Consider the following 13,461-nt stretch of genomic DNA (forward strand, 5'->3'; position numbering starts at 1 on the left):
ACGGCCTGATGATTGGGGGCCATGTGGACTGGCATCCTTCAGGTGGCAGGTTGTATACCCCTGATCTGCACAATGTTTCAAGATATTGTTTATTAATCTATACGGCATTGTGTAGATGATGAAAAACATGTCTAACTATTTACTGTTCACCTGTATAAATTATCCTTGTTTATCTGCTCTGCGTGTTGCAAGGGAATGGCATAAAATGTGAAATTTATAGATTGCATTCTGTCTCTTTCTATCCACTATGCCGTCACCTGGCAGCTATTCAATCCGTCACTCTATAAGTATGCCAGCTATGAGGTAATTACATCAACATTCTTTCTCTTTTTGCCACATATCTAGGTTTATGGTATCTGTGTTTGCATTCCTGTATTTGAACCTAAGAAGGAAAAATAATCCTACTGTATCCTCTGAATCTGCCTGTTCATTCATCTGGGAAGTGAGACACCCAACAGCCCATTTAGACGGGACGAGTGTCAGGCAAACGATGCCCAACACTCAGTATTGAATGGCCGCTATGTTACGTCAATAGAGAGGGACGGGGGAGCGAGAGGAAAGAAATCTCCTGCAGCCTTCCTGTTGGACATCCTGTGAGCAAAACAGCGGTACTAGATCCTGTGCAACAGCACGGTAGCGAGTGTATGTGGGGATACGTGTTGGGCATCATTTGCATGACATTCATCCCGTCTAAATGGCCCTTAAGGAAAACAAAATGAGATTATAGAACAGTGATTATGTGATTGTGTCTTTTGGGTGATAGTCAGCCTATGCACACACATCAACCAACAGAGCATTTGGCGAGAAATCGCTCACTAGCCGTAGTCCCATGGATTTTAGCTCACCTAGAAACCATGCAATCATCGGCCCATGTAAACAGGCAGTCGTTGATCTTTGAACGCCTGCCTGTTCACAGTAAATAAAGGCAGGAAGCTGGAAGAGATCTCCGGTGCGCTTCTCCTCATTCAGTGAACAATTGATGCTCTTGTGTGAAAGTAAAGGAGCGACAGTCGCTGGGTGGGTCTGTTGGCCGCGTATGCAGCCCGTGGTTGTCTTCTGTAAAGGGGCTGTGAATTAAGACAGTCATAATCAAAAGTCTGTTAGAGTAAAATGCAGCAAAGTTAATAAAAGGCACATGGAATCAGTAATTTTAGGACATCCTTGACTGTCATTGCACCAGAAATGGCAACTATATAATAGCACTATGATTTGGGCTAATTTCTGGTGCAAGCTACATTAAATCTGTCAGGTCATCTGAGGCCACACCACTTCCAGTATACCACATTTTTCTTGCCACTCTTAAAAAGCATAAAAACGCAAAAAGGCCCAAATTTTTGTGCATAAATAATGTACAACAAAATTTGTGACTTTTTAACACTACAAAAGTGTGGAAATCATTTGATAAATTTCTCCCCAAATGTTAGTCAATTGACAAGTCTTTGCATACAATTACTATGCAGCACCACTTCAGTGATAACAAAAATACACGTTAATAGCACCATCCAACTCCACAGTTTTAGACAATATAATTATAAAGAGTAAGTTTAGTTTCCTGCGGTAACGAGAAAACAACAGCGCTGCTTTATATTTAGCATTGAAAGAAAGGCTATGTAGACCAAATTGGTGTAACCATGCAGGAGGTCTATGCTGACATCACCTTCTGAGCATTCATGACTGGATATACAGGTTTATATTTTCTTGCTATTACAACCACATACAGAATGACATGTGCAGCACATCCAACTTGAATTTTACCAAATATAATGATAAAAACATATTTCTACTTCTTACATTGTTTAATATAAAGAACATATATTCTCTGGATTTATCACTACTATATACATATCTGGAATCTATACAAGGCTGTTCAGACACCACATTCAACATGGTGTATATGAAAAACAAAAAAATGACCAGCGCTAAGGGGTATAACATATTCCCAAGGGGAGGAAGAAACCACACTTATATAGGGGAAAACTTACTGAGGGGGTAATGGATATTGTGCTCAATTACCCCCTTCCTGGGATATCTGTAGAATTACACAGAGTCCTCATAGTTAAGCCAGACATCTTGTCAACAGCACTAGATGCCCTGGAGGCAAATGGCTAAATAGAAAAGTTTTATTCCACAACACAAATCTGCATGCACGCATTTCGGAGGTTAATGGAATGCCTCCCTTTTAAGTATAATAATATAGAAATGAAAGCTGATCTAATATTATATACATATTGACCTCACAATGACATGTGAGGAGTATTAAGTGACAGAAGTGGCATGCATTCTGGTGACCACAAAATAAATGAAAAATAATTATGCTTTATATCTGAAATGTGGTTTCAATCCCCATGGATCACAAAACAGCACACACCGAGTTTGCTGGCTGAATGGAGCGGTGGTACTCCATTTATGACCATGATTCTGTTCTGTTATATGGGGCTGACGAAGATAGCCAAGTACTGTGCTGTCCATTAGCAGTGAATGGAGCAATAGCCATGCATGTGGGCTGCCCCTCCATTTATCCAGTGGACTTGGGGAGCGTTCTCGTGATTCCTGGGGGTCCCATTTGTCACCTATCCTGTGGAGAGCTAATAAACAACTTTGGTGGGATAACAGCTTTACCTTTTATTATATTCTCTAAAAACTATGAGACAACATGCAACATACTTGAGTTAAATTCAAGTTCTTGCTGCCTATTGTTTTTGTTCATTAACATAATGCTGGCATATTGTAAACACTTTTAACAAAAGATTGGATATTGCCTTATGGTGGACACAACACTGGACCCTATGGAAAGAGAACTGTTTGGAATGCTCTGAACAGGACAGGCTGTATAGCGTTTTCCTAATGAGGATGTCCGGTTGTAAACTATTGATGGCCTATTCTCAGGACAGATCACCAATAGTAATTCAGTGGGGGTCCATTTCCCAGGACCTCTGCTGTTAGTAAGAATGGAGTCGTTTGCTTTCTGTAGAAATGAGCTGAGTGCACCAGTCCAGCAAATAGCTGGTCAGCGGGGGTCCTGACTGTTTGAACTCCACTGATCTACTGTTGATGACCTATCCTGAGCAGAGACCATCAATAGTTTAAAGGTAGACAACCTCTTTAATGTATTGTGCTCACAGCAAGCTAGTAAAATGCCTCTGCAATTGAGTATAGATGGACGCTTTGTGTGTCCTCTTGACATGTTCATTAGATAAACTAGCATCATCACAGGATCGAAACACAAAGCGTAAGCGGACCATTTGCTACATCTTAAACGAGTTTCCTCATATATAAAATTGTCTTCAGATTACAAACCCCAATAAAACTATAGAAAGCTTGTAGTCCTGACAAACAAATGCAGACCAATAATATTTTGTGTTGTTAATGCATGAATGGCAACTGTTCCCGCTATTTATATAGCTGCACTTCATACTGTAGCTGTTATGTGAATGAAAGCATGCATTGTACTGTACAATAGATTTTCCCTTAGTAAGCCAAACTTTTAAGAGTTAAAATTGGAAAGTTCTGGTCTGAAAATAATAATTTATTCAATTTCATTTTATCTTGCACATCCAGAAATTCTCCGACATTCAAGTCCTTTGAAGAACGTGTTGAGAATACAGTGACGACACTGAAGGTAACAGTCTGTTTTAGGGTGGTGCTACAAGAAGTCTTCTAAATCTCTGAATTTTTGTTCCACCCCCAACATGGTATAAACCCGGGTAAACATGATTTAGGAGACCTTATAGTTTTGCAGTGGAGTTTAGTAACTAGTATTATTAACTGTTTAAAACTAGATGTCCAAAGTACCATATGAAAATGACATCTAGTTAATGCCACTGACAGATGCAGGGATGTACTGTACATTTGTAATGGATACAATACAACCATTCAAGCATTAAACCATTAAGGATGCAACAATTTTGGGGGATTTTCATCTTCACACTTCAACAGCCATAACTTTTTTCCAGATATTTTTTATTTGAATTTTTAAGGCATACATGAAAATCACATATATAATATCGATGTTTACATTTGCAGTGAAGATAGGCATATTATAAGTTTGTCACAGCCATATAAATCTGTTGCCGTAATTAGAAAAACAAACATTTTAAAAGGAGCTCACATGTCTTGCCACTTGCTCTTACGTTAGCTTATATTTACTCCTTTTTCAAATTTATATTCTGATACATTTATATCATTAAACAAATTTTTTATAACATAGTCAAACTACATCAAACTGGTAACATAAATTGTCACCAAGGTTTCCACATAATATTAAAGTACTTCAGATTATTATTAGATTTAGCTAAATTTTTTTCGTATGCCTAGTGATCTGCTAAGGTGTCCAATAAATCTTTTGTACTTGGAGGACATTCGGTTTTCCACTTTTTGTTGATTATAAGTTTAGCTGTCAGTAAGTAATGACATATCCACTTACGAAGGAGTCTGAGTACACGGTCACAGTTAGATACTCTCTTATATACTCCCATATCTCCTGATAAAACATTATAAAATTCTCTCATCCTAGACCTCCGGGAAACATTACAGGTAGTAAAAAGAGATATCAAATATTTTGGGAAACCAAGAGACCACAGCCGATTCTTTTTCAGAAAAGCTTGGATTTGATAGTATGAAAAAAGATCATTAGTCTCCAAACCAAATCATTCTTGAAGGGCACAGAATGAGAGAACCTCTCCCCCCTCCAGGACATCCGAGATAACTTTGATCCCCCATCTACTAATGCACAACTCTTGAATGAAAAAAGTAAGAGTCTCCATTGGGAGTTCAAGTGTTAGATTTTTTGGTAAATTTTTTAATTTGTATACATAAGTATTCCAGGCTTGTAGTGTTGCTAGCATAAGTGGAGACATGTCCTGAATATTTAACAAAGGCTGAAATTCTGGGTATAAAGTTCCTATCATGTATGTCTCCAGGAGGGATTTAAAGACCTATTTTTGTTTGCTTGTTTTTCCATAAGACTCCATGTCGGAACCTCCGAGACTCACAGCCAAGCCGTAGATTGACTTAGGATGGCCACTTGATAATAGAAGTTCAAATTAGGGAACCCCATTCCGCCCTTCTTACGATGTTGATATAAAATGTGGGTGGCTGCTCTAGGACTCTTACCACTCCAAATACACCTCATGAGCTGTGTTTGAAACCTTGCTATAGATGCTTGCGGGATTGGTTAAATTAGTGTGTTGAAGAAATACAAGATTTTTCACAATAGTAGCATCTTATAGAGAACAATTTTCCCCAACCAGGAGTGTTCCATTTTCCCCAAGCGTTCCAGCTCGTTTTGAAAACAAGATGGAGCGGGCCCAAATTTATTACCACAATTTTAGATAACAGATAGCATAGTTTTAGCCCAAATATGGAATTTCAGATTGCCATTGGAAGGGGAATTCTCTCTGGATGTCCAACTTTAATTGTTTGTTCACATTGATGCTCAATATTTGTGATTTGTCCACATTTAGTTTATAATAAGAAACCTTGCTAAACATCTCTATACACTCCATTATTTTTCTCAAGGAATTTAAGGGATCCGTCAAGAATAAGAGAACATCATCAGCAAAGAGCCCTATCTTATGTTGTCTATAACCCAAAGCACTTCTCTAATTTCAGGAGAAATTCTTATTAATTCTGCCAGAGGCTCCATTATCATAATAAGCATTAGAGGCGAGAGAGGGCATCCCTGCCAGGTTCCATTTGTTGTTTTGAACAAGGAGAACAGGGTTCCATCTACCAACACCCTTGCAGATGGCGAGGAGTACAAGGCTTGAACAGCTTGTAAAAATCTGTTTCCCACTCCAAACTTTTTGAGAGTTGCAAAGGTAAACTCCCAGTGAAGTCTATCGAATGCCTTCTCCGCATCCAGGGCAAGGAGGTGAGAAGGCGCCCGACTCAATCCCACCCTTGAGATTAGGTTTAATGCCCTCCTCGTGCCATCTGCCGCCTGTCTCCCCTTAGTAAATCACACTTGATCTTTGTGTATCACCTTTGGCAGAACCTCTAGAAGTGTTGTAGCTAGGATTTTAGAATAAATTTTTGTATCTGAGTTAAGGAGGAAAATTGGTATAAAGTGAGAAGGGTTTGTAGGAGATTTACCCGGTTTAGGAATTGTAGTAATTGTAACATTTCTGCTGGTAAAGAACTGTTCGTCATTGCATCATTGAATGTTTTTACTAGATGTGAAGTAAGATGAGAAGCAAGCAATTTATAATATTAGAGAAACTGTCTGGCCCAGGAGTTTTAATATTTTTCAGTTCTTTTAGTTATTTCCGAGATAGACATGGGCCTATCCAACTCCTGAGCTCTAGTGCCCAGGGTAGGGAGGAACATTTTGTTTAGGAATGCATCAATAATGGAGGAGTTGGGTTGGGGAACGTCGGGATGTGTTCGTGTAGTGTAGTTCGTGTTCGTGTAGCACAAAGTCAGTATTTTCTCTGAACGCAATAAGGACTACAGCCTGCTTCTTTTCTGCATTTGTCATAAATATTAGTGGGAAGTTTTGTTAGAAAATTTTGGACCTGTTAACTCTGTAAAATGTGTCTCTTGCACACATAATATATCAACATTTGCCTCTTTCGCTTCCCTCCATATCATTGCTCTTTTAAAGGGAGAATTTAGGCCCTTAGCATTTTGCGATAGTATCCTAACTGTTATTGTACATATAAAAGCATATGCTGGCAACCTGAATTGGTAGTTTAGCGACAAAATTTTGGGAATTAACACGAATAACAAACAATAAATACTGAGTAGCTTGCTTTTCCTCTGCCATCTTTGTTGTTGGATGATGTTGTTCTTTGTACCTGCAGAACAAAAATAAAAACAAAGAGAAAACAAAAAAAGAACATCTAACGGGTAGCAGAACAGGTTTTAACACCTGCATATTCTTGGGGGGGGGAAAGAAAAGTTCGCCTGAACTTTTTCAGTCTTTTTGTTCGTTAATTTGAAGAAATACCAGCAGCAGTTAATCTGGACATGGAGTGATTGATCATCAAAACAGTTGGCTTAACCATCAGGAGGAGCACGAGACGCTCTGCACCTTTTTACGTTGTGGCGGATTTGTGGCCAATTGCCTCTCTACCATCCGGATTCCCCATTTTAACCGCAGGGACTCTCCCACTTTTGGTGATGATATTACGTGTAGAGCGTTGTCTTTATGAACTAATAGTTTAGTGGGAAATCCCCATCTGTATGGTATATTCACCACTCTCAATGTAGTAGTGATTCTCATAAAGGTCTTTCTGCTTTCGACTGTGAATGCAGAGAGATCCACATAAAGATGGATATCAGCATATGGGCTGGGTAAGGTGTTTGATTTCCTTGCCGCATATGCTTATTACATTGCGTGGAGTCGCTTCCGATAGAAATTTCGGTTTAGGCAGTCTATGTGCTTTGTCAATTATACGGTCATTTTCGGAGGTATTTTGCAGAAGAGTTGCTATAAATTTGGAGAGATAATTTTTTTAGCTCAGATTGTCCAACATTTCAGGAACACCTCTAAGTTTAATATTATTCCTCCTATTCCTGTCCTTCAGATCTGCCAGTTTGTGTTTAATAGACGTTACTTCTTCTTCTAAAGCATAGTGCGCATCAATTAGATTGTTATACGAGGTTGTGAATTCCGACATTTTATTTTCAACATGGTCAGTACGTTCTCCAAGTTCTTGGAGAGAGCGGTGGAATGTGGAAGATAGCTGCTTTATGTCGATTTGCAATGTACTCTGAGGCAGGTGTTTTAGATGTGGGGACTTTAACAATAAAATCTTCCTTTTCTTCAGAGCTTTGCTGCAAAGAAGGAGGTGTAGATAGCCTATGTTTTTGTTTTTTTGGGCTATTGGAAGGAGACTGAGGTTGGGATAGAGGATCATAAAATGGAGGTGCAGCCATTTTATGTTGTTGTTTGTTTTTCATAGGAGTAGTTGCAGGGCTTCTATCTCTTTGCATACTCTGCCCCTCCTCTCCTGTGTCCCACAGTACTTTACCCTGCAGTGATTCAGTGAATCTTTGTCTACTTTTACTTGAGCCATTCACTTAGCTCTACTGCTGAAGTGTGGAAGGTGGGGAAGTCGGGGAGTGCCCAGGCGCTTTGTTAGGTGAGCCCTGAACAGACCCAACATGTTCCTCTCTCTTACCCCTCCTCTCTGCGGGCTGCTCTGCGTTGCAGGCTTCGGTGAGCTGGTGCTAGCGGCAGGATCTCTGGTGTTTGCAGCGGCTGTGACAGGCCTCCTCTCTGCATCTCTGGCAGGCGCCGAGATAGTGGGGGATGGCGGCTCTTTAGTATGTGCGGCCCACTCCCGGTCCTCAGGGCGCATCAGGAAGGAATCCAAGACCCTCTGTGGCAGCGCTTTGAACACCTTCCTCTTCGGCATGATGTCCAGGAGGTTCGGTGAGTAGGGTGGTGAATAAAATTTGCTGCTGGATCCATAACTGTGTCGCTTTCAGGCTGGATAGAGACGGAGCTCAGCGCAAGACGTCCGTCTTCTTTCTCCATCAGGCCTACCCAAACAGCCATAACTTTTTTATATCTCCGTCAACATAGCCATATGTTAGCTTGTTCTTTGTGTGGCAAGCTGTAGATTTTATTGATACAATTTTGGGGTACACATAATGTACTGTATAACTTTTAGAAAATTCTTTTGGGTGGCAAAGTGAAAAAACACATCAATTCTGATTTTTTATTTTTTTTACTATCATTCACTATGCAGTGTAAATGACAACATTTTGGCTCTATTCTTTGCTTTTTTATAGCATTTTCCAAGCAGGATGTTCAATTTATTGTGCGGGTTGTAATAGATGTTATGATACTGATTTTTATGTCCCTGTAGGGGACTTTAGCCTGCAGTCTAACGATCGCTCAGATAATACACTATTATAGTCCATGGAAGACCCAATACAATTACATGGTGGAGGGCTGAGGATGTCAAAGAGGGTGCTCTCCTCCAATGTTAACTTTGTACATGCCACGATCAACACTGAACGCAGCATGTTAGAGGTTAACGACAGGGATAGGTGTTTTCACTGATACCCACCATTGCAGCAAGGCCTTGGCAGTCAGTCACAGCCAGTTACATCTGAGTATGGCGTGGGATCAGTTTCTAGGCCCGCACCATCTACATGACGTATATATATCGAATTTCGACGCAACCTCTTCCTTTTTCCTTGTTATGGGGCGAGAAGGGGTTAAATAGGTTCTAACCTTTTATATTAATAGTGCTCAAATGCCAGAGTACTGAATGTGCTTGATTTTTACAATGTAAAATTCAGCTGGTATTGTAGGGAGTATAAAGAAACATTAGGGGAGATTCATTAAAAGTACTGCAAAGGAAAAGTGGAGCAGTTGCCCACTCCAACTTCAGATGTAGCTCTAATTCTTCAGAGGGCCTTTGAAGAATGAAGGCAACAAAGCACTCTGCAGCCACAGGCCCCTTTGATGGGCTTAGACATCAAATTGGACATATAGAAATTACAGATTTCAAAGGAAATTGATCATTTTCTTATTTTTTATTTATATAATCAGACCACTTAGGACAACCTCTTTGTTTCCTTTGTACAGCTTATGCAGCTAACTGTTGGGATTTTGGCTGCTGGAACTGTTAGAGACTCTGAAGTGAGGAGTGGTGCTCTGAGACTAAGGGCTCACACCCACTGCCGATAGGTTTTCTAGCGTTGCGAGAGTGAGTGAAAACGCATGATTATGAAACCAATGATTTTCAATGGTTTCATTCTCATTTGCGATGTGTTCAATATCAGGGCCACAAAGGGTATGTCTCTGAACACAGGACAAACAGGGGGATACATTTTAGTGTGCAAGTCTTCATTCATATGTGTGCTGTACAAAAAAAACTGTTTATAAAGGGACACAATTGCAAAAAAAAATGAAAATTGTAATTTTTTCCTCCTGCTCTGCTTAGATTCATTCAAAAACCGTGTAGTCAAAATACGCAATACACCCCTAGATGATTTCGTTAAGGGGTCTAGTTTACAAAATTGGATCATTTGTGGGGGTTTTTTTGTCGTTTCGGACACTCAAGGGCTCTACAAGTGGGCAATGGGGCCTAAATCACCTTTAAACAAAATGACTGTTCTGAAGGCCACAGGCTGCTCCTTTTGCTTTGAGCCCCGTTGTGCATACAGGGATAATATTAGGGCCACGATGGGTATATCTCTGAACACAGGACAAAAAGGGGGATACATTTTGGGGCGCAAGTCTTCAATAATATGTTTGCTGTACAAAAGAACCTGTTTTTAAAATGACATGATTGCCAAAAATTGTAATTTTTACCTTCTGCTTTGCTTAGATTCATTCAAAAACTGTGGAGTCATAATACACAGTACACCCCTAGATGAATTCAATAAGGGGTCTTGTTTTCAAAATGGGGTCATTTGTGGGGATTCTTTGTAATTTCGGCCACTTGAGGATTCTACAAGTGAGCAATGGGGCCTAAATCACCTTCAGGCAAAATGTCTGTTCTGAAATCTACCGGGTGCTCCTTTCGGTTTGGGCTCTGTTGTGTATACAGACATAATATAAGGGCCACAATTGGTATTTTTTTGAACACAAGACAAATGGGGGTATCCATTTGGGGTGCAAATCCTCATTTTCATGTGCACTGTAGAAAAAAATATGTCTTTAAAATGACATATTTGCAAAAATTGCATCAACTCCTGAAAAAAAAACCTGGGGTCAAAATATTCCTGGCTCCCCTCAGTAAATACATTAAGGGGTGTGTTTTTTAAATAGGGGCATTTGTGGGGGTATCTATCATTCTGACACCTATGAGCTATTGCAATCTTGGCTTGGTGTAGGAAAACAAAGTGTTCCTCAAAATGTTGCTAAGTAATGATAAATTTGTACATCTCCTAAATGTTTATAAAAAAGTAGTTTTTCAAATGTGTGAACAGAATAAAGTAAACAGATGGAAATATATATTTTAGCAAATATGCGTACAGTATGTTTGCACATATTTGAGATATTACAGTTGTAAGTGTGAAAAAATAATTTTTTTGCAAAATTTTCCCAATTTTGGCACTTTTAATAAACATATACAAATTCTATTGGTCCATTTTTACTACCTAAATGAAGTACAATATGCATCAAAAAATAATGTCAGAATCACTTGGATATGCAAAACTTTTACAGAGTTATTCTATATTAAAGTGACACATGTCAGATTTCCAAAATTTGGCTCCGTCACTAAGGCACAAACAGGCTTCGTCACTGAGGGGGTTAAGATCAACACTGGATTACCTCTAGATGTCACTCAGTAAGATCAACTGGACTTGTCTTTTAATTCAACTTTGCAGTATTTCAAAAAACACATAAAAAACACTCAGTTTTTTTAGCTTAAAGATATATGGTAATACTTCAGCTTCTAACAGATGGTGTATGGAAATATGCATGATTTAGAGGACATGTAATACAAAAAGTATTTCCAAATGTGAAAGCAGTAGCTATTTCCATGTTGCCTAGGAAACATTTTCCTGTGCTCTACAGAATTAGGTTTAAACAATACTACTTTGCACAATAAATCGTTACGTCTGCCGTGAAATGTGGTGGAAACATTCAATTTTGTCACACAGCAGCACCAGCTAAAGCGTGAACCTTACTGACACAAACAATGTTTGCCGTTTTGAACCACACTGACTTATCCTCCATTAGTTTTTATATTTCTAAATATAACTAACACTTGTTGCTTGGGAAACAAAAGAGACATTTTTAGAACATATCGGCTTAAACATCCTGTTCATTTTGTGTAGAAGATGTTTGAAAGCCAGACAAAATTGAATTACGCACTTTTTCCTCCTTCTTTCTATTGATCATGTTGCGAGAACTTGCTGTCTAAAATATGGGAAAACAAACAGAGCCCATTAAAGTCAAAAGAGTCTAGTAGTATCCATATGGATCAGTCCTACAACAAAGCCAAGGTGGCTTCCACACTAATGGTGTGGGGTCCAAAATGGTGTCCAGGCTGTGAGCATACAGTATAGTGACAGATATAGTTTCAGATGTATCAGTTCTACCCAACGTTTTAGCAGTCTTTTAATAATTATATTTGTACTTTTGCAGGGTCAAGTAGAGATGAGTCTGATAATGTTTTCCATTACGATTATAGGCTAAAGTAGGAACTACAAATCAACCTCAAGGAAGCTTTGAAGAAGTTCTGAGTTCTACTGCTCATGCCAGTGCCCAGAGTTCGCTGGCTGGAAGTCTTCTGCCTGAAGCAGAAGAAGAGATACAGTGATGAAACCTACTGAAAAGTAATAGCTGCTCAGTCATAATGCATCGCCTCATGCAGAGAAACATGTCATGAAACCATTTATGTCAGACAGCAAGTGTTTTTGTTTTATTACAATTAAGGTAATGGTGTATGCTTTGTTTCTTTGGAGCCAAATTAACATGTCAAACCTTGGAGCTGCTATTTTCCAACTTGATGTACAAAAGTATTTGCCACCTTCCAGATGTCTCCTATTATTGTATATTTTTCACACTGAATGTTTTCTGATTTTCAGCCTTTCTGATCAACGGAATGCAGTATGAAAAAATGGGAACCGAAATAAATGCCTAACAGTTTGATCCCTACATAAATGCTGTAAAAACTTAGTTATCCAAAGCACATTTATTAATTCAATATCCCTTCAACAATAGTGAGATAGCCAAGTGCCGAGGTCACACAATACCACCTCACTGTCAGACTGCAATCAGAACGCAGTACGTTTTTACTGCATTTTCTAGAAATAATTGGACTTTTTTTCCTGGACTTTTTTTCCCCTAAACATGCAGAACAAGCACAGCAAAAATTGGCACATCGAACTACAATCTTATGCTTAGTTGTTTGTAATATATTCCTAATGTGGAATGCTTTATTTTACACCAAATATAATAGGATCTTGTCCCAAAATTCACACATCTGTCCATAGAACATTGACCCAAAAGTCGGAGGATCAAGTTATTTCCGATTGCAAAAGTGAGATAAGCAGTTACATAATCCTCATGCAGATCTGCGACAGAAATCTAAGGATCGGTCTTGTATGTCCACAATGCAAATACAAGTTGGATTTTAAATGGGACATGTGAATATACCCTTGCTGTGCTTCAAGAACACTGGCCCTAGCGTAAGTGTAAATTACTGTATTTTTGCAGGCTAGCCAGTTTTGGAGGATTCAAAGTCTTCTTCATTTAGAGATAATGTGTTCTCGATCCTCAGAAACGTCTTTGTAACTCTTTCTAAGACTCAAATATGTTTATATTTGTGAATAATTTCTTCTTAACTTCTTTCTGGTAGTGGCATAGTATTCTTATTTGAAGATATTGGTAAATATTCTTATGGCAAGTTTCAAGTTGAACCTAATTCAAATAATTTAGGTCAACATGGCAATTGACAAAAATGAAATTCACTTTGTACCCTATAAAATGTACTTCAGAAACCCTTTTGAGGCTCATTAGCTTGCATATAAATGTAGGGCAAT

General features: G+C 38.9%; 1 protein-coding gene across 1 annotated transcript in view; it reads left to right on the forward strand.

Moving 5' to 3' along the window:
- The window catches only part of TPD52L1 (TPD52 like 1), a 148,917-nt gene extending 136,160 nt beyond the window's left edge, over positions 1 to 12,757 (forward strand). The window contains exons 5-6 of the mRNA XM_066606719.1: positions 3,559 to 3,619; positions 12,108 to 12,757. Of these exons, the coding sequence (XP_066462816.1) occupies positions 3,559 to 3,619; positions 12,108 to 12,236 (190 nt within the window). The 3' untranslated portion in view covers positions 12,237 to 12,757. The remainder of the gene's footprint in view (positions 1 to 3,558; positions 3,620 to 12,107) is intronic.
- Positions 12,758 to 13,461: the final 704 nt, after the last annotated feature.

This window comes from Eleutherodactylus coqui, chromosome 1, assembly GCF_035609145.1.
Source record: "Eleutherodactylus coqui strain aEleCoq1 chromosome 1, aEleCoq1.hap1, whole genome shotgun sequence".
Taxonomy (NCBI): Eukaryota; Metazoa; Chordata; class Amphibia; order Anura; family Eleutherodactylidae; genus Eleutherodactylus; species Eleutherodactylus coqui.